This window comes from Chanos chanos, chromosome 9, assembly GCF_902362185.1.
Source record: "Chanos chanos chromosome 9, fChaCha1.1, whole genome shotgun sequence".
Classification (NCBI taxonomy): Eukaryota; Metazoa; Chordata; class Actinopteri; order Gonorynchiformes; family Chanidae; genus Chanos; species Chanos chanos.
The window spans coordinates 10,452,424-10,472,673 of NC_044503.1; the positions used below are offsets into that span (position 1 = coordinate 10,452,424).

At 41.3% G+C, this 20,250-nt stretch overlaps 1 protein-coding gene across 1 annotated transcript; it reads right to left on the bottom strand.

Annotated features, from left to right (window-relative positions):
* Positions 1-5,194: 5,194 nt before the first annotated feature.
* On the bottom strand, positions 5,195-7,554 carry LOC115821341 (serine/threonine-protein kinase SBK1). Its single transcript, XM_030785167.1, has 3 exons — positions 7,389-7,554; positions 6,585-6,787; positions 5,195-5,851 (listed from the first exon to the last, which is right to left on the bottom strand). The coding sequence occupies exons 1-3, from the start codon at positions 7,549-7,551 to the stop codon at positions 5,195-5,197; spliced, it is 1,023 nt and encodes a 340-aa protein (XP_030641027.1). The 5' UTR covers positions 7,552-7,554.
* Between the last annotated feature and the right edge of the window lie 12,696 nt (positions 7,555-20,250).

A 20,250-nucleotide genomic window follows, 5' to 3' on the forward strand; every position in this document is an offset into this window, starting at 1 on the left:
ATAATTGTTGCGACCCCATGACTAACATAGTTGTTTTTATGATGTAAGAATTTACATCCCATTATTTTTCTCTTCAGTTAGACCAGTATGTGAGCGGGCGTACAGTTAGAAAGTTAAACAGATCGTAAAATGAATGAACTTTTTTATGGTTGAAAAGATCAAATGCTCTGTCTATTTTTCCCTTGTTACACATCCCCAAATCCCAGACATTCAACTACAGACGGGAGAACTGGACACTTGCTCTGGTGCTGTACATTAAACTTTATGGTTTTGAAACACATATAGTTTGATACACAGCACGTGAAGCCGGGTCTCCACTCAGCTACGTGTGCCTTTCCTAAGACTGTCCATCACCATGTGTGTGTGATGTTTTCTCTATTAGTTGTCACAAAGGCAGCCTTTTTACTGCTTGATGAATATATTTTCATCAATATTTTCAATAATGAATATATTTTATCTGATAATATTCAAATGAATTATTGTCTATGTTCTCTATCCGCTTTGGTGTTTATTGTGTTTACATATTTCTGTTCTGCTATGAAGAAAGAAAAAAGACAAATATATTGTTAATAGTTTATGAGCCAGAAAATGGACTTCAGTCCATCTAGTGTGTATCGTATAATAATGAGAAATACTTCTAGTAATGTTTTAGTCATAATTAACACCGGGCTGTTTTGCATGATTTTACTTTTTTTTGTGATGTAACCTGTTTTTGCTGAGAACAAGGAGTTTACAGCACAGGCTGTTCAAACGATTTGCTCTTTATGGAAGAATTCGTTTCAGTTACCATGATATTTTCAAAGGGTTTTTTTTTATGTGTACTGTGTGCTCACAGCTTACTGCAATGGTAAGTAGATTTATGCTTTCAGAACTTACGATTTAATTTTTAATTCAGCATGACTCTCTGCCTTTTACAATTTACTCCTTTCAAAATGAAGGCACATATTCATGTATAAACACACACACACACACACACACACACACACCATCGTGAAACATAACTAACTGTTCCATACACTTGGAAATCCTCTTTCTGACACATCCTCGGCAGGTAAGAGCACATTATAGGATAAAATTTTTTTAGAATAAAACGTTTAGAATAATTTTTTTTCACAAAGAACTGTCATTGGAGACAAAGTAAGAATATTTCCAGTGTAGGACAGATGCATACTGCACTCTTATTAAACGGACAAAAAATATATCAGTGAATGTCTATGTGGGTCCCCCCCCCCCCAAAAAAAAAAAAAAACTTACTTGCAATATCCCCAGAAAAAAAAAAAATATTCACCTGTTTAGTGTATCAGTCATCTCAAACTCTGTTGTTAACTTTCCATGTGTGTATGCCCACAGTTACGCTACTGAGCTGAATATGCGTAAACCGTCTGTGGACTCTTCAGCACGTGTTGCTGCTACAGAACGCCTCATTTTGTTAAAGCCTAAAACCATTCCTGCAAAATGTCACATCCGAATTCTGCCAAGCTGAAACAAACAGCTACAAAACTATACGATGCTTCTTCAACACCGAGCAAGCACACTGTAAATGTTCATTTTTACATGCACATCATTTTAGATTTTAACACATTCTATTCATAAATATTTCACATCATATAGGCTATTCGTTTTTTTTTCAATTGGATATATCAGCACAGGCACAAGATACAAATTGCTCAAACACTGATTCATTCCGTGACCAGCCGGTGCCACTTTAAGATGATCAGTGTGAATTCTAGCGCTCAGCTTCTTTTCAGTGTCACATATTTTGCTCAGAGCTATTTGGAGGTTAAGATAGCGGGACAGGGGCTATACCCAGCGGGGCTAATTTGTAAGTGCTGTTTCTAGTGATGTATGTAAACACAACCCAGTACGTTCTGACTGCGCTCCTCTGGAAGGGTACTGGTGAATCATTAACAGTTCCATGGGGTCAACAACTCAGAATAGAACCAAATACACTCTGAGGTTTAAATTGGGGTATGAGATCTCTGTCGAAACTTTGTGTTACGTTACGTTTCCAAGGTGAGCAGAAGGTTTTGACCACACTCCTGCAGCATTGCTTTAAAGCGAGCATATGATAACTTTAATAGTCCTATCATTATTACTATCTGGGAATTATCACTGTGTTTCTTCCATTGCTCTACTGAGAATATTATTTAATTATTTGCAGTTACATTCATTTAACATCAATCTTTCAAAAAAAAAAAAAAAAGTTTTGCTATCCTACAGCATGTTTACAGGTGCTTTGTTACACAACAGCAAGAGTTGTGTCCCTCCTAAAGGACAGCAGTCGTGTTAAGTAGTCGAATTTAAACGAGGGCGTATAGTACGAAATCAGAGCGGTGACAGGCTCTCAGAACAAAAGTCACGTCCTCACCATCAGGTCATTTCATTTGTTAGTTGCGTTCATAGTTCTGCCTTTGTCTCTCGTACATAAGAGCTTTGGGTCATTTGCTAGCGTGAAATCACCAAATGTCTTACATCTTCACAAGCCATTGAATAGGTGTAGTAGGCTACGGGTCAAGAGTCGTTTGTGGTCATTTTCCATGACACGGTACATCAGCGAAGATTTATTATTAGGTTATGGAGCCTCGGTTTTCGATATCCGTGAAGTAAATGTGTCTGTCCTCTCAACGGACGCCGGTCGGAACTGCTGCCCGCAGGCATCTGTTTGCCACAGTCAACAGGGGGTAATGGAGAGATGATGTAATACACACTGGTCATGCGTGGGCACACTACAGTTTTCACCCAAACTTAACAAATGGCCTGATAAAGCCTCCCTTGTATTATGGAGAATTAGCTCATCGCACACCTGTTTGCACAAAGACAGGAGTTTGATTCTTGTGCGAGACTGTTGGACATGTGTCGGTGGCCTGTTTACGTCTCTACAAAATGTTGCTCGTTAAATTGTAGTTTTACGTCAAAATCACCACAACTTTGCTTGAGTTGTTGCATTGTGGCTTAAAAGCGTCGTCAGACTAATACAATGTTACAAAAAACCTGAAAACGTTCAGAATTATGGAAAATAGGAAATAAATGTGTGTAGCGGACGTATGTGTTTTTACTTATGTTAGATTTACATTCGAAAATCTAAATGAAATATTTTGATAATTTCTTGCTCTTGATCTCTTAGTTTCATTTCAGTATCACAAACAGGACATTGACAGGTAATTATGTAAAATGATTGTGTTCTTTACTCTCTGCATTTTTTCTCATAAGACAAGTTGTTATATTTACTCGTAACAGTTTGGTTATTTGTTTTGAATCCATTGGGAGGCATTGTGACTGTACATGTAATATGATGTGTATACATATATATACTTCTATGCACACACAGATGGTTCATGGTCGCTGTTTATGCACATTCAGTAAATTGCTATAACTACTGCCAGTCAAAACATATCCACTGCTATTAAAATGGCATTTGACAGCCAGTGAGGGCTACCAGACACCAGAAACTCAGCCACTGGCCAGACCATTACATAGTGAAATGTCTTTACTATAAGATGATATAACTGTTAAGCAATAATCATGACAGCTGTGGAATCCGCAGGCGAGTTCGTAATGATGGTTGTATTTCCATTTGGGTTTGGTATGAACCCGTGTGTAGATTCCTGGAAATGAAACCATATCAACATGTTCACAGACCTCTGCTGTGCTGATGCTTCTCGTCTCTGTCAGTCAGCAAAGGCCGTTAAAAAAACCCCCAAAAAAACCTTCGACTTAGATGTGGGGAAGTTACATTTTGGTTAGACAAACAAAACATTTACTTTTCAATAGAGACAGTTGATAGAACACATCTTCTGTTTTTAAAGTGTTCAAAGCAAAGTATTGTTGTTGTACAACACATAGAAGGTCAGTTTTTATTGGCAGGATTCCTAAAGGTACCCGTGATCGAGGCGTGGGTGGACCTCCCATTGGGTCTCGGTGCTATACGATACTGGTTAGTGTAACATGCTAAACACGCCACAAAAGCGTTGGGAGCAAACCAGCTGAAGCCCCCCAGTCAAAAGCACACACAGCGCTCTGCTCCGAGACAGCCACACAACATTTAACTCAAGTGAGGAATGTCTGTCAGTGCTGTGCCAGCTGCAGCAGTTGCAAGGAGATTAAGATCAACGTATAAAGAGGGTCAGGCCGGTGGTACACACTATATGCATTTGTGTGCAACTTGCCGACATAGAGGCATTGTTCTGGGGTGATTAGTGTAGTACTTGCGATTGCCGTTTTACATGCTGGCTCAAATTGGGACGAAAGCCGATGAAAGTTGGTTCAAGCTTACATACTGTGGTGTCTTCGATCTGAACTAAGGTGCAAATACTTATTGAGGAGAGAGCAGGCTCTGTGGGCAGTTGTGGGGGGTAGGGTGGGGGTTGTTGGCGGGGGAGGGGGGGGTGCAACCAAAGGACATAACTCTCTTATGACTCACTAAGGCCATTGGAGGAGCTTCAAAGCAGGGGGGGTAATCTGATCTCGATTTCTGACAGGATTAACAACAATAGTCGTGGAGCTGGATTATGGTTCATGTATTGATCATATTTTGTTACACTGGAAACAACAAGATAGAATATAGAAGCAGCATATGTTTAATGTAAGTCTAAAATCAGTCTTTCATAGTTACAAAAGCAGTATTAATATATACAACTCTTCAGAAATTCCATCTTAAAACATGCATTATTGATTCCAGTTATTGTGAACAATATTTGATGCTTCTGGAAACATCAAATGAAACACACTGATGCTCAGAAGAGGCCATTCCAATATTTTGTAGACTGGAAGTTCAAAAGTAACATATAATATACAAAAAACTACAAGCATATTGGATGTGAAATAATCATCTCCACACTGTAAACTTAGAAATAATTAGCGAGTCAGTTATGAAACTGAAATATCTTCTACCTAAGCAAAATATTAGCAGTGATATTAACAGGCCCCAGTGTAAAGAGCACATTGTGTACAGGTGTATTATATGGGATTTTCACCCTGGTTTTGTTTGCTTATACTCATTACTGCCCAATACAAAACAGGTGTGGTACATTCTCTCAGCGTCATGATATCAGACAGGCAGAAGATTAGACACCAACCAGATCTGTTGACACCACATCAGTGTACTGCACTGTTGATGTCCACACTCTCAGATAAGCCTTAAACTTTTAATTCATTTATTAATTAATTTTGTTATAACCAATTTTTCCAAACACTCTCAGTGCACCGCTTCTTGGACAGGGCTGCTTTTGCACACACTGGGGGTAGATGTGGCCCTGACCTTCCCATTCAACCCTGTCAGTCCATTGGTGGAGCCTGTCCCCAACCATTCATAATCTACGTAGGCCTTGACCTCCCCTACTGAGCACCTCTGTTTAGCATCCAGTGCTAATAACTTGCCGAACATCTCCAGACAGGCTGGGGTAAATCTCTTCCACTGGGATGGGACTTCAGCCTCTGTAGGTTCCCTGCACCAGTCAGCGAACTCCTGGTAGAAGTCGTCCTCTTCAGCGCAATGCTCCCAGGGGAAGAAACCGGTGAGGACACAGAAGAGGAGCACGCCAAAGGCCCAGGTGTCCAGACTGGGCTCCACACTCACAGGAGGTGCCTTCACCTCTTTCTGGCCCTCCTTCAGCGTCACAGCACACAACTCTGGAGACATGTAGGGCAGGGTGCCGGAGATGAAGCTGATGAGTGTGCCCCTCTTCTGGGTGAGGCCAAAGTCAGCCAGCTTGACCCGGCAACAGTTGCTGTCCAAGAGCAGAATGTTCTCGGGTTTGACATCGCGGTGCACCAGGCCGTGCTGGTGGATGAACTCCAGAGCACTGGCTATCTGAACAGCACAGCGCTTCACCGCACTCTCTGGAATTCCCACCTGTAAGAACCAAAAAAAAAGGAGTAGGATGTGTCAATATTTCTCAGCATTTCTCAGGTCATCTCTCAGAACTTCTGTGTTGTTTGGAATCAGTTCTTAAATTAAAGTAAAAACACAGAGAATCTTAACGTGTTTTTATTGTGTCTCCAATCCTGAGCAATTCCTTTGGCGAAGTTGCCAGGCAAATGTGCTACAAAATACACAAAACGTATTTCAACGTAATCATTGGAATTTAATGCTGAAGTTCTTCTTTTGTCTTTTTAAGGATTATTAGAAAATTTCTCCTTCTTGTGAAATATTTATGAGACGTTTCGTCTCCTGCAAGTTCTACATCTTTGCTATGAATGTAAGGTTTTTGGGTTTTTTTTCCTGAATAATCATCCTACATCAACATTACAAACGTGCCAAGAGTGTAGTACTCATCAAGGCTTTACCCCTCTTGAGAACCATAATAATGCGATGAATGGGAGAAGTAAACACCGGCCCCCGTAGAAAATCACAGAACCCCCTGTTGTGTTATTACCCTCCAAAAATCTTTATGGCTCAAAGCCTCATGTTTCATAACCATAATGCTGTATCAACACGACGTCTCTCCTTACACTCTACATGTGTCGTCAGGAGAGGTGCAGCTGCGGCTGCATTCCAGCTCTCAGAGTCCCTGAGAGATTTAAAATGAGGATATGCGGACCATGCCGAAATGTGTCGAGAACACACTCTCTGCGTGAACATGTACCCTGGGCTGGATGATAGCGAACAAGTCTCTGCCGACGACAAGCTCCTGAGCGAAGCCGTAATGCTCCTTGGACTGGAAGACTATTCCGAATAGTCCCACGATACAGGGGTGGCGGGACAGTTGCAGGGAGATGCAGTATTCCCTCAGGAAGCCCTGCAGCTTTGTAGAAGCCTTGGGCATCACCTTAAGAGCCATAGGAGTTCCTGCTCAGGGTAGAGGACGAAAACAAACAGCGGTGAGAGCATCGCTTAGTACGATGTCAGACCGTCTGAACGCAAGATGATGTCGTTTTATAGAATACCAGGTTGGTTATCAGTTTCACAGCGACATGGACGACAAATGAGGTGATGTCATGTTTGTATTTCACCGCTTCATACTGAAACTAACTAAGATACCATAAGCTTATCAAGACAATAAGGTGGATTCAAATCAATTAACTGTGGTTTGACCAAGTTCACCTATTCATTTATTAATTTATTTGCATGTTTATATAATTAATTAATTAATTAATTAATTAATTAATGTCAATCATTAAACATATACATGCTATGTGAACAGTATTCTAACAGTATTGCAACAGTATTGTAGATCTGGGATGCTATTTTTGACAAATCACATATTTCTTTATACAAATAATCTATTCCCAGGAGAGGCACAAGAAAAAACGATTATAAAAACGCGTTCACCGAACGTTGCAACCTCAAATGACAGCTGCTTCTAGACAAAGTCAACTTAAAGTTAAAAGTCAGTTTTATGGGCGCCAACTGGAGGGCAAACTTAATGAAGTCTGCGTGTGTGTCTCACCCCTGCAGCGGTGTGTGACCAGTAGCACTTTGCCGTATTTTCCACGGCCGATCTCTTTGATGATGTTGAAGTGTTCTTTGATCTCCAGTTTGCATAGGTTCTGGGCTGTGAGCACCATCAGCTCATCAATCAGACTCCCGTCTGCGACCCCAAGCTCAATCATCTTTCCTTCTGTTACACCTGGAACGGAAAAGTTTCAACTGTTACCAAAATAGGTTTCATTACTTTGAATGTTTACTGATAATTACTTTCTGACCGACTCTTCTCTTGACTTTTCCAAAAAGCAATTTGTTTTTTTTTGTGTACAGGAAAAATTAAGCTGATTTTTATGTTGTTTTTGATTTAACCTTATCTTGTGAATAAAAACTGCTTTCATGTTCATATTATTTCAGAAACAATAACCTAGAATATTTTAATAATGCATTTTGGAACTGATTCATAGAATTCTTTAAAAAAAAAAATTAACTGTAGGCATTATGCTAACAGTACACAGCGGTGACATTTTTTTTTTTCAATATTTTGTACTTAAGAAAGATACAATTTTAAACATAAGAAAGGCAGAAAAATTCTGTAACCAATTTAACAAAATTAAAATGACCACACTCTCAGTAACCGGATCACAGAAGTTTAGCTGTGGGAGATGCAAGAGTGTGTGCCTGTGCAGAAGCCCGTGTTCTCTGTTTGCGCTCTCCCATGGTCTAAAAGTACATTCTGTCTGATCACTCAGCACCTTAAGGCTAAGACTCAACACCCACTTCTTCACGTTGCTGACACTGGCAACATGCATTCTCTCTCCCTCTGATGTCTCTGAACCTGACGGTTTCTCCGTTTCTCTCTGTGACTCACACATGTTCACAAGGTGTTCACAGCGGGGAATAATCAACAGTATCAGACAACTTAAGCCAACAAACCCAGAAGAAACTTTTTTTGTTTTTAATTCATATTGTTAAACAAATTTGAACATTTGATCGTTTGAACATGTGTGTAGAGCTGTGCAGATAAGTTCAGATATGACTGAAATTTATACTTGGATTGAACGATTTTCCCCCTATAATTACTGTTGTTTGAATGATTCCTGCCACTGAGAATGATTTAAGATTTCCAACCATTTCCATAAACACAGCAGAAATAATAATTACAAAAAGTATTTCAGCTGTTGGCGAGAATGATCTGTCCTTTCAAATATGATTATCATGGCGAGGTGGATAATGGTCTGGTAATCACAGCCTATAAAAAATGAACTTAATCCAAATGTAATCAGTTGTGTATTTGCAATTCTCTTTTAAATGCTATACCTTTGGCTTATTTATATAATACAATAATACATGATTTATTACAGTGGATATGCTGCAACTGTTATAAATGTTCGTGGCACCATTTTCCAAATTTAAATTTGTGAAATGTTTTCACAGTTATCAAACATGAGGGAACATTTCCAAATTCATTAAAAATATGAACATATCTATGACACTACAGTAATTCAACTCGATGCGTATTTCTATAACATCCACCCCCCCCCCCCTCCCCCCTGGCCCCCGCCAAAAAATACATTCAGAATTATAAAATGCAAAATGCATCAAAACAATACTAAACATCTTGCAACACTAAAAAACATTCATCTCCTGCCCAAAAAACACAGTTTGACATTATGCATCTGACCTGTTCCAGTTTGCAGAGTCTGGCTTGTTGGTCTGAGACCTTTAGCAGTGTGTGTTACAGAGTGCAGTTTCCCCCTCTGTCTCTCTCTTACCTTAGCTGTGGGGGAATGGGTTGGGGGGGGGCGGGCGGAGGGAGGGGGGCGTTAGCTGAGAGTCAGGCTGATAGCGGTGTGCGGGGCTGGAGAAGGCAGAGCCAGTTCAACAGCTGATTACAGACCGTCCACAGTAAAGGCCACTCACAGGGCTTTATATAGAAGAAACACCTTAACAAGCCTGCGAAGATTAAAGCCCCAGCCGTTGCTCACTCTCGTCGGTGTAGCGACACAAACAAACTCACCCAGCAGGATAGGAACACAAAGATGTGAAGGCACGCACATTACTCACACGAGTGTGTATGTTTACCCACGTATGCATGCACACACACACACTAATGCATGCACACACGCGCACGCACACCCACACACGCACACACACACAAACACACAGATACAGAGACAGAGACAGAGAGAGACATTGTGAATTTACGGTCAACACTGTTGTGTTCCAAGAACATTGGTTCTCCAATTTTCCGAGCCAATCGAGCCAAAGCGTTTGCCAAGTTAACACTTCGTCAAACACACTGATACACATGCACACATATACACACCGAGATACAGTCTCTGGACAACTGGCTATACAAAATGAATACCAGGAGAAGATGCATGGTCCACTGGGCAAGCCACACTTTTATCCTGCAACTGTTACAGAGTTCTCTCTGGAGAAGAACGAAATTACAGCGATTATTGGATTAAAGCTCAGAAAGAATTCCGATCGATGGGCGTTTTTTTTTTTTTTTTCTTTTTCGGTGTAAGAGAACAAAAGAGCACAAGCAAAAAGCTGTGAAACGTTCATCACAAAAAGTGATGGATATTTTTCATCAACAGCCATCAATGAAGGGAGCAACCTTTAGAACCTTGGTGTGAAAATCTCCTTTTGAAATTTGATTTTGCGTGTGTGTGTGTGTGAGAGAGAGTGCGTGCATGCGTGGGTGCGTGCACGCATGTCTTCTCTTTTAAAGTGTTTTAAATTTACAGATTTCCAAAAACACTTACTCTCTTACTGCCTGATTATTTCCTAATAAGGTAAAAATCAGGTGACATGTGTAACATGACATAGAGTAGTGACCCCCATCAGTCCACACATGTCTGTATCACTCTGTCAAACACTTGTGTCATGTTTTGGATCTTTTACATCTTAGGGATGTGACTGCAGGCGCCAGTACCCCCACAAAACGTGTCCCAGAGGTTTAACAGGAATGAAATTACAGCGAGGTGAAGACAGATAACTAGCATAAAACTGCTGTTGAAATTGGGCTGCCATTTTTTTCAGAATACCTCAGCCACAAACAGTTCAAGAACTCCAGTTGTTTGTTAGTTAAAGAATTTGAGGACAGCAATATGATGCAGATTCTTTGATTGTAAGGGATCATGAAATAATGAAACGAATGTTTGGCTTGCTAATCTCTTTATTGAATTGCAACAACATGAAATTCTAAAACACGTCATCATCCTGTGAGATTTTTTTTTTTTTTTAGGTAAAGTGTCGTGTCAGTTTCTTCTGTGTCCGTTCAGCCTTCTGTGACCGAAAAGACCAAATAAAATTCTTTAATGGTGATATATACTGGGTTTTAGATTGTATCAGACTCCAACTGCACCGGCCACACTGTCCATTCAGACTCTCACATATGTCCCTTACCGCTCAACGCCTCAAGACAAATTACACTGCAGTGCCAAAGATTCGTGTTGGCTTCACAGCGTTGGTCATGCTGAAATATAAATTATAACAAAAAGTAAAGGCAGTTGGAAATATTTGGCTGGACTAGAATCTCTTGAGACTAATGTGTTTCATTAGAACACTATACAGTAAAGCTCTTCGCTTCATTACAACCACTAAAGTTTCAAATTCCTATAATGGAGCTTGAAAACCATGACCAAACTACATAACTAAAACAAATAGCATGAACTTCTGATCATCACTGTCCTGATTAAAATATTTAGTCCAGGCTGTTACGAGGATTTTGCGAGCGACGTATTGATTAGTGAATTTAATGCATGTTTGTGACTAAAATCAACTAATGTTTCATTTGACGCGGTTTGGCGGTTTACAGGTGGTTGGCTGTTCCATATCACTGAAGATGTTCACACCGGCCGACTAGCAACACTGTGCATTCTACCTATTTCTATACATTCATCCCATTCTCTGGCAATAGCCTCTAAAAGAGCCTATAATTAAGAGACAAGGGGTTGGACTGTCCAATTCTCATCCTTGAAAGGAAAAGACCTTTTCGTCCTTGTCTCTTAATAATTACAGGCTTATTTTTACAAGTGAATGTAGTTTGTGCACTTCTCAGGTTCAGCCAATGAGAAAACACCGTGACTAATTGAGAAGAAAACCAGAGGGATTTCAGCCACACAAGGCTGGAGTTCAGCACCCCTACTCCAAACTGGATTTGGCAAGTCAACGTCCCCTTTTGCAAAATAACTCTGAGGCTTGGAAAGCCAATATGTTGCATCGTCTACCATCTTCCTTTATGAAATTTTCTCTCTCCTTTTTTTTCTGGAAAAAAAAATCAGTTAGCACCAGCTTCGTGAGTTTGTTCTGCAAAGTGAATCACAGATAAGTGTGAAATCAATTCGGTTTATCCACCAGCAACGAGACAGAGTTGCAAGAAGAACAAAGCCATGTCTGTAATTGTGTCACGGAACACATTTAATGTGTCATCTTTAATTGCGAGCAGCACATTTGCAGGGGTGAATGGGTTGAGAAGAGAAAACGCTAGGCTTAATATAGAAAGGTTAATAAAGAGTCATTTTGAAGGAGATGGGTTTCAGAGGCTGTACTGATGAAGAGGGTGAAGACAGCCCACTGCGATATCATTTCAGCCTGGCATGTCCCTCCACCCAGGAGCTCCTACTCTTCTGCAGGCCTGCCCCTCCCCGTTGATGAATGGACGGTCAGAAGGTCCCACAAAGAACACATTTAGACTCACCAGCGAGTTCACTAAATACCATTCTTCGGGGCTAATTAACTTGCTTGCCAGGGATTTTCACTGAACAGACCAAGCTATGTTGGGAGCAGCAAGAGGAAGCAGCTATGCAGATTTGTTCCTAGCGCCCTCGCAAAGATTCATACCTCGGTGGTCAATATGCATCTTCAGTAGTGTTCAAAATGAATTCAAACAATGGTATATAGAAGAGCTCCCTGATAGTCCCGAGTCATATTACACAGCACCTGTCATTTGCTGATTGGAGTGACTATCAACTCTCTGATGCATGAAACCTGATCACGGAGAGCGTCTTTGTTAGGAGCATAGAAGCGTAAGTGTTAACTATGGGTATTTGGTAGTCTTTGCCTCTTACACACTGTGCCCAGAGAAGGAATCTCTGTAATGTGTGTAAGAGAGTGATAGACAGATTTCCTAAGTGCCAGGAGCCTACAAGAACATGCGGAGAAGAATCGTATCAGCTCTAGAGATTTCCCGCTAGTGACACAGTGTCTGTGCGACAGAGACGGTTCTTTTGTCGTGAACGCTCATGACACCTGAGGTGAGATTTTATGGCAGCCGTAAGGTGAAATCCATGGCTGTTTTGAATGAGTGCGGCGTGTCAGTGCAACAGAGACAACAGGAACTCTCTCTCTCTCTCTCTCTCTCTCTCTCTCTCAAATGCAACGAGTAAAAGCCTGTCTCATCTGAACCGGAGAGAGTTCCAGAACAATCTAACTGTTGTGGAATGCTGTTCACCTTTGAGCTCTTTGATACCCTCTGGACTGTTTTGAGTGTTAAAATAAATTGATGGACCATTACATAAGAAGCACTTGACTAAAATAGAAACAATGGTCTTTTCACCAGGTTGGAGGTTTGTCTTTTCCAACATAAGATTTAGGAGACATTTCAAGGCCTTTTTATTCTGGTTGTCAGAACCACAGCAGGAATTCCAGCACACAATTTCCAACAGAAATGCTATTACAGTGAAGTTTGACCCAAATCGATTTGATGTGTGCTGTTGAAATGGTAATATCAATGTACTTATATTTGGTATTTGGACGTGCTAAACTTACACATAAAAATGTCACATGTCTGCCAGTGTTACCCAGCACTAAAATCCTTGGGCTTGGCTGAATATTTATAGCCAAAGACCTGTGGATTTTACAAGCTTTGGTAATGAAGTGTTAAAAGTTATGACCTATGGTATGTTGACATGTTGAGTGCAAAAGAAAGTTTGTTGTATCACATAGAACATTTAATGTTCCACTTTGGAATGGTCACTTAAACTTCTCTCTCTGGCATGAATGACACTGGATACAGAGAATGAAACTGTTTCTGTGCCAAGGAATGGTCAGACTTCAATAAAACACAAGACAGTCAACCAAGGACGTTTCAAGGTCATACTGAGGTTATGAATAAAACAAAGAGAAAGACCTACACTCGATTTTTTGTTTGTTTCTTCTAAATATTTAATTACTTTTGTCATGTCGAATATGAACCTGCAAGAACTTTCCAGACCAGGTATTTCTGAGAGAAGAGAAATGTACAGTATTACACTGGGTTGGGTTAATGTCCAAAGCAGACCTCTCGTTCGTTCGGTCCAATTCCTTCTCCTGCTTTTTCTTATACTCCAGTTCTTCTCCTCACACAATGGCACACAAACTCCTGAGAGCCATAACTTTTACTGATGTCTTAATTAGGTATTCGGTTGTTACTGCTCCCTATATCAAAAGAATGTGACTTATGCAAATAGACAGCAGGTGGGGATGTTTCAGCTGTGCCATTTACCGACAAATTACTTCTGCCATGTTGACAGCGATTCAGTGATTATAGCGTAGCATAGGGCAACAGTGGCACCTGCTGGCAGAAGTCAGTCATTGTTGTGGAAATATGCCCAAAAGCCCAGCGGGCAAACAAGGAAAAACATTTCACTATAATATAGTGAATATATATATATATATATAGGATTTTGATATCATATATTTGATCTTCATCTCTCAGGAAGATCACACTTTTTTTTTTTCCGAAAAGTAAGGCGACTGGCCATCGTAAACTAACAAAACTCAGCACAGATAAAGCATATATCGTCAATCTATCTGTCCTCACCTATGCGATATTTTCGGTTTGGATAAACATGTTTCAGATTGTATACAACATTACAGTGAAAGCAGACATCACACGGGGCCCCAACGTGGTCAACTTCAGCTACAGTCGCCTGCCCTCTTTATACACCACCTTCGCGTTTACCTGATGGAGAAGACACACCCACCCACAAGATGCAGTGCACAACGGCACGCTAAAGAAATGCAGGGAGGATGCTCATAAATATTGTTTTTATTTATTGTGTTACTGGTAAACACAAGGCAGCTGTGCACTCTGTTCTAAATGAAGTGCTGCCAGAGAGGACAACAGCGTACAGCGTGCAGCCAGAGCTGGGGGGGGTGCTGTAGTTTTCTCCCACTGTGCCACTTCAGAACAGACAGTCAGTCTTCCACACCCCTCATCAGGACTCCTGCCGAGACAACCTCTTCAGCTGCTGTGGCTGATGACGATGCCAGTGCCGTATGATGACCAGTTTTGATTCTTCCTCACGCCTACTGCTGGCTTCAGTGAAGTCCCTGAAAGAGTCCTCCAAAATGAAGAGCTGTTTAAAGAGTAGAGCTAATCACTGCCTCTTCAGTCCGGAGGCCCTCTGAGACACTAGAGGGTTGATGAATTACGAGGATCGGTTTTACCGGTCACATGTCCGTGCTTGTGTGAAAGGCGATACCAGGGTTTCCAGTATGCGTTAGTGTAATCAACTGCCGAAAGTCACACGGTTGCAAACAGATACGCGTTACACAGCTTGAGTTTCGAGAGAACAGTGATGTGATGGGTTATTTTGACTTTGCTTTCATGCTGCATTCTAATTAATTTCAAAATGTGTGGCCGTAAGGGTTTCTGCGTGACCCCTGAGATGTTCCAGTCAAACCATGCAACATCCGTACTGCAAAGATTACCGAAAACTCTCTGACCCTCCACCTACCCCACCCTCTTTTCACGCCCTGTGAGCCTGTAGTGTCATGAAATGTGGAGCATTATGAAAAAGGGAAGTTTGATTAGTGAAAAAAGCATGTTTATGTTGGGAAAGTGAAAAAGATAGTTTCTGTCGCTGAGAAAGGAGAAGTAACAGGACCAGTTACTGGAAAAGCCTTGTCCGCTTCCTTTAAATGCAACTCTCACATAGTGTACAACCCTTAAATACTTCACAACAGTTCATTTATTCAATGGAATGTACAATGAAGAAGTCTGGGCCTTGTCAACTTGTCCAAATTCATGTCAGGCTATTAGCCTAGTTTAGCATAATTATTATAACACATTTTTTGTACAAACCATATCTACTGGGTCCATAAAAAAGAGATGTATGTGTAGACACATTTTTTTCATGGTGATAAAAACTTCAGACTGCCAAAAACACGCAAAAATAAGTGGAAAGCGCAAGTTATAGTATAAGTCAAAGCATTTAAAATGTCCTGCAGGGGGCGACGTAGAGCCATGAATGAATATTTCGCACCAGAAACATTCATCTTAATCATAGGCAGATCTCAGATTTCCTCGTTTCACATCTTACCATCCCAGAAATCGTGCATCTCTCTCCCTCACTCAAAGGATACATTGTAACAGAAAAATGCTGTCAATGCCCTATTTACTCTTCATCAGTGTTCTGCTTAAAAGTCCGCAGGCTACAAACCTTTGAGCGATGAGGATCACTAGGCACACGTGTCCTCTTGCTCAGCATGTTGCACTAAATCCCTGTTCTTTGAAAGGTCAACATTATGTCTCCTCACCAGGCATGGGACTGGTCACATTGTTTTCTGAGAATGCTTAATGGTCTGGCTTTTAGTTCTGTCGCATCTCTGCCTTCTTGGTAACCGTCTCCCAGAACCCAACAGGAACAATCCCTGATGAATTATTGGTATATCCTGTTACTTAAGGTATGATCTGTTTTCTTGCTTTTTAATGCATCGTGCATAGAGAAGGCTCCAAAGCATCGTCCACCCTTTAGCATTGTCCCACGAGCTACTGGGGGTCCGTGTCGGGACCACTTTCAGTTTAATATTCGTTGTCATAACTGAAAAAGACTTTGTTTGGTGTTATGAGGGAACACGGTTGCACTCTCTCAGAGAGTTCCATACAAATAAGGTATTATTTACTGCGGAGAAACTGAAGGACAACAAAGCGGCTTTCGGAAAAAAAAAAAAAAAAAACTAATGTAAACCAGGTTGTTGAATTTATGCCTGGGCTCTGATGGGAGTGACCTTTGAGGATTTTTGATTGTTCTTTGATAGTCAAAGAGCAAAGTGCACTAACCAACACGGATGATGTTTTCATCTGAAAATGCAGTGTTTACACAGGGTTTTATGTTTCCTTTCAGAAGCAATGAACCCTGAGATTCATCTCTGCTATAAAAGGCCAAAATTGGGTTGTTCCTCTGTGATACCAGACTGTAGTGAATGGTTTCCAAGGCAACAGAGGAGTTTGGCTGGCAGCCACTGCCTGCAATGTTGAGTGCCACGGCATTGAAACCACACTAAATATATCCACATACTGCACTCACACACAACAAGTCGATATACTCACAGACATTTAACCTCATACGCCTACAAACTCCTGATACTCGTCTTCTTTTGCAGGTTCAGCTCAAGATTGACTAACCAACAGGAAAAACATCTATGTGCAAACTAAACTACCCTGAAGAAATATCAATCCACAAAAAAAAAAAACAAAACAAAACAAAAAAAAAACAACCAACTCAATTTCACACGCTCCAAAACTTGTGGTTTTTCATCAATGTCTTCCCCACAGTTGTCTTTTGTAAGGTTCGACATTTAACAGTGCAGCACAAACAGATCCTTGGGATGGGCTGAATAGTTTGGAATGTTCCCACTATTTGTGAGTAATCAGAGGGCGAGTTGTTTTGTCCGTGTGGGAATGATGTCAGACTGGAGGTTAAGGGGAAAGTGTTGGTGGCTGGGTGGTGTTGATAGGCGTTGGCGGCAGGGGGTTGTTGTCCGTCAGGGCGGGTAGGGGGTGGCAGGGGGGGTCGGTCAGCGGTCAGATTCTGAGGGGTTGCTAAACGGTAATGAATTTTTTTGTGTCAGACTCCGATGATGACTCACCTCTCTGCTGTTTTTCCACTGTACTCAAATAAGCACTCCCTCGCCGCAGTGGATGACTGAGCCTTCACGTCTAATGTGTCATGAGTTCTGCGTGTTATGTGTATACGTGGGATTATGGGATTGTTCAGGTACTCCTTCAGGGCGCAATTCAAATTTACTTGGATCAAAGTGCAGCTGAGGGCAAATTCCACCCCCCCCCCCCTCCACCCCCCCCAAAAAATATTAAGGTCTTCTGAAAACCTGCAGAACAAATTTGATTTATCTTGCCTGGTTATGTATGTTTAAGAGGAATGAACATTTTTTCAAAACGTGTCCTTGGGCAGTTGTGAGATGTTTTTCCATCTTTGAGTAAGGTATGACTCTTTATCAGAGGCATGCATCAAAATTGGTCTCTTTTTTTTTAAAATATCAAACCACAGAGTGCATCCAGTTATACTGAGTTGAGGATTTAATTATGAGTCATTCAAAGTGGCTTGAGACTACAGTATGCCTGTGCAACTGAAACTGCATTACCAAATCCTGCTTTTAGAGGGCGCTCCAGAGCACAGATGTCTCTTCAGAGTGATGAGTGCCGCCATTCTGAAGAAGAAGGAGAATAACGGAGTACTAGCTATGTTCATTTCAGCAACGCTTTGATATATTTTTTACAGTGGCATGTTCAGCTGTATCCACTTGGCAACCATATGTCTTTGATAGCTGTATATAAATAGTATATACAAACAGTCCAGATGTCCTACATCTTTTTCTTTTTTTTGCTGTGCTGTGGGATTCTGTCTGCATAGCCACTGCTTGCAGGCTACAGCAAAGGAGCCATGTGGCCCCTCCCTTGCATGAAGTCCAACACTACAGTGTATCAAAGCTGAAGAGCAGATGAGACAATCTGAGACAATCATGAGACAGTATGATCTTTTGGGCATTTTCAAACAATTACTGTTTTGTTTTTTTTTTGTTTTTTTTTTTAATGCAAACCCCAAAAATATATTTAAAGGAAAAAAAAAAAAAAGAACATAGGCAATCAGAAAAGCCAAATTACATCATTTTGAGTCTGGAGTAAAACCCTCTCTTTTACATGTAGTCTTTGAACGGCTTAAGTCTTCCACTTGACCCCCCTCCTCAGTTCAACCTCTGTATCTGTCGAGCGCATTTCTTTTTAATGTAAGGTCTTGCAAATACAAACCGCTATTCAACGAGACCAAAGTCTACAGGAGGTAGTGGATAACCTCGTGGGCCCCGCTGAAGACCTCTAAATTCTCTGTGTGACCCCAATTTCATCCTCCAGCCCAGTTCCCTTTAGGAGCATCGCATCAGCCCTAATTGCTTCTGACGGCTCTTCTTCCTCAATGCGTGTGACTACGCAGGCTCGTGGGGTCCCGTGTCCATGGAGGCCATGGGAAGAAAACGGCAAAGCTAGCGCAGCGCCTAAAAAAAAATCACTCCCCGTCGCTGCTCCTCTTCTCCCAGCGTCCGGAATCCCGGCCGTGGAATGCCGCTGGCGGCCCCGGATCCGCCCACCCATCAGGCAGATTCCGACGGTGCATTGTGGGTGGGATTGGACGGGGGTCAGAGCCAAGGAAACGGAGCAGGAAGTTTTCACAAGAGTTTAACTTCTATTTTACGACTTTCTCCTTTTTAAGCAATTCAAAAGGGGCCCTCCCCAGTCACCGCGTGTCCATTTTAACAAACAAAGTCTGTAATAGTTTTTCAAAAGCACATAAAAGAGAGAAGAGAGAGCACTTGGCCATGGGTTTTTTTCTGTTTGAATCCAGTATTGTGTGCAGCCTTGACTCCATCGGTATAATATGCCACAAGTGAATGACCGGCATTATGCATGAACGTAGAGCTATCACATAATCAAGCCATTTAAATTCCTACCAGCACTAATCAGGATTTACTCTTAACAATTAACAATCCCTCCTCTTCGGTATGTACAGTGAACCTTAAGTTTAGGGTGGATTTTTTTTTTCTCATGCACTAAGGGTAACTGGGTGCAAAATGCTAAGTGGAGGCTCACTGGAGTGTCTTAGACTCACGCTGAGTGTGTGTGTGTGTGTGTGTATGTATGGGGGGGTGTGTGTGTATGTGAGTTTTATGTGTGTATGCGTGTGTGTGTGTGTGTATGTATGGGTGTGTGTGTGTGTGTGTGTGTGTGTGTGTGTGTGTGTGTGTGTGTGTGCGTGCGTGCGTGTGTGTATGTATGTGTGTGTGTGTGTGTGTGTGTGTGTGTGTGTGTGCAGCATGGCGGCACCGGACCCATTCTGTTCAGGAGCTTTTGTATGGCATCCAAAGCGAGCAAGTTCACCGAAGCACAATGGCACAGAAGAAAAGGAGGGAAAGTGGGGTTGGAAAGGCCAAGTTTCAAAGGCTATCTAGACATTCCTGCCACTGGTCTTTACAATTACACTGTGATTTCAAAGATAACGGCAAAGAAAGGAAGGTAACTGAAGAACACACACACACGCGCGCACACACACATATACACAGACAAAGACGCTTACATACATCCTACAGTAACCATCTTAGAAATTTAAATGGTTTTATACAGCGAGGGGAAAAAATGCATTAAACATTCATGAAATATCTATTCGTACATTCCAGGAAAAAAAAGTGTGTATTTCCTATGTGGTAATGTTGCTTTTAATTTAGATACTTTTACTGAGCGTTATGCAGCTTGTGGAAATACGAAATAGTTCAAGTTTGCAGCGCAGATACAAATCATTGTGTATTGCATGTACATTAGAGGCCCAATGTTGAAACCGCATTCCCTCTATATTCTCTTTAGAAGCACAGGAGAAAAAAAAAAAAAAAAACGCATCATGGCAAAGAGCTCATAGATTTTTCTCCTTCTATACATCTGTGGATGAAAATAAAGGCCTAAAATCAAATAAACTTGAGCAAATGGCTGATTACTCCATCTTGTTTCTTTCCAGGAATCAGATGCTCGTTCTTAGAATAGATTTAGTCCCTGTTTGTCCTGACCGGTCTGCTGCCGAGTTGTAAGTGTCCTTTATTGAATCTGCTCC

Bases quoted from the DNA above. Each gene is read 5' to 3' on its own strand.
- LOC115821341 (XM_030785167.1), bottom strand. From the start codon at position 7,551: ATGATTGAGCTTGGGGTCGCAGACGGGAGTCTGATTGATGAGCTGATG. The intron at 6,788-7,388 runs GTGAGACACACA...TACCCTGAGCAG, and splicing joins GGTCACACACCGCTGCAGGG to GAACTCCTATGGCTCTTAAG. The intron at 5,852-6,584 runs GTACATGTTCAC...TGGTTCTTACAG, and splicing joins TCGCTATCATCCAGCCCAGG to GTGGGAATTCCAGAGAGTGC.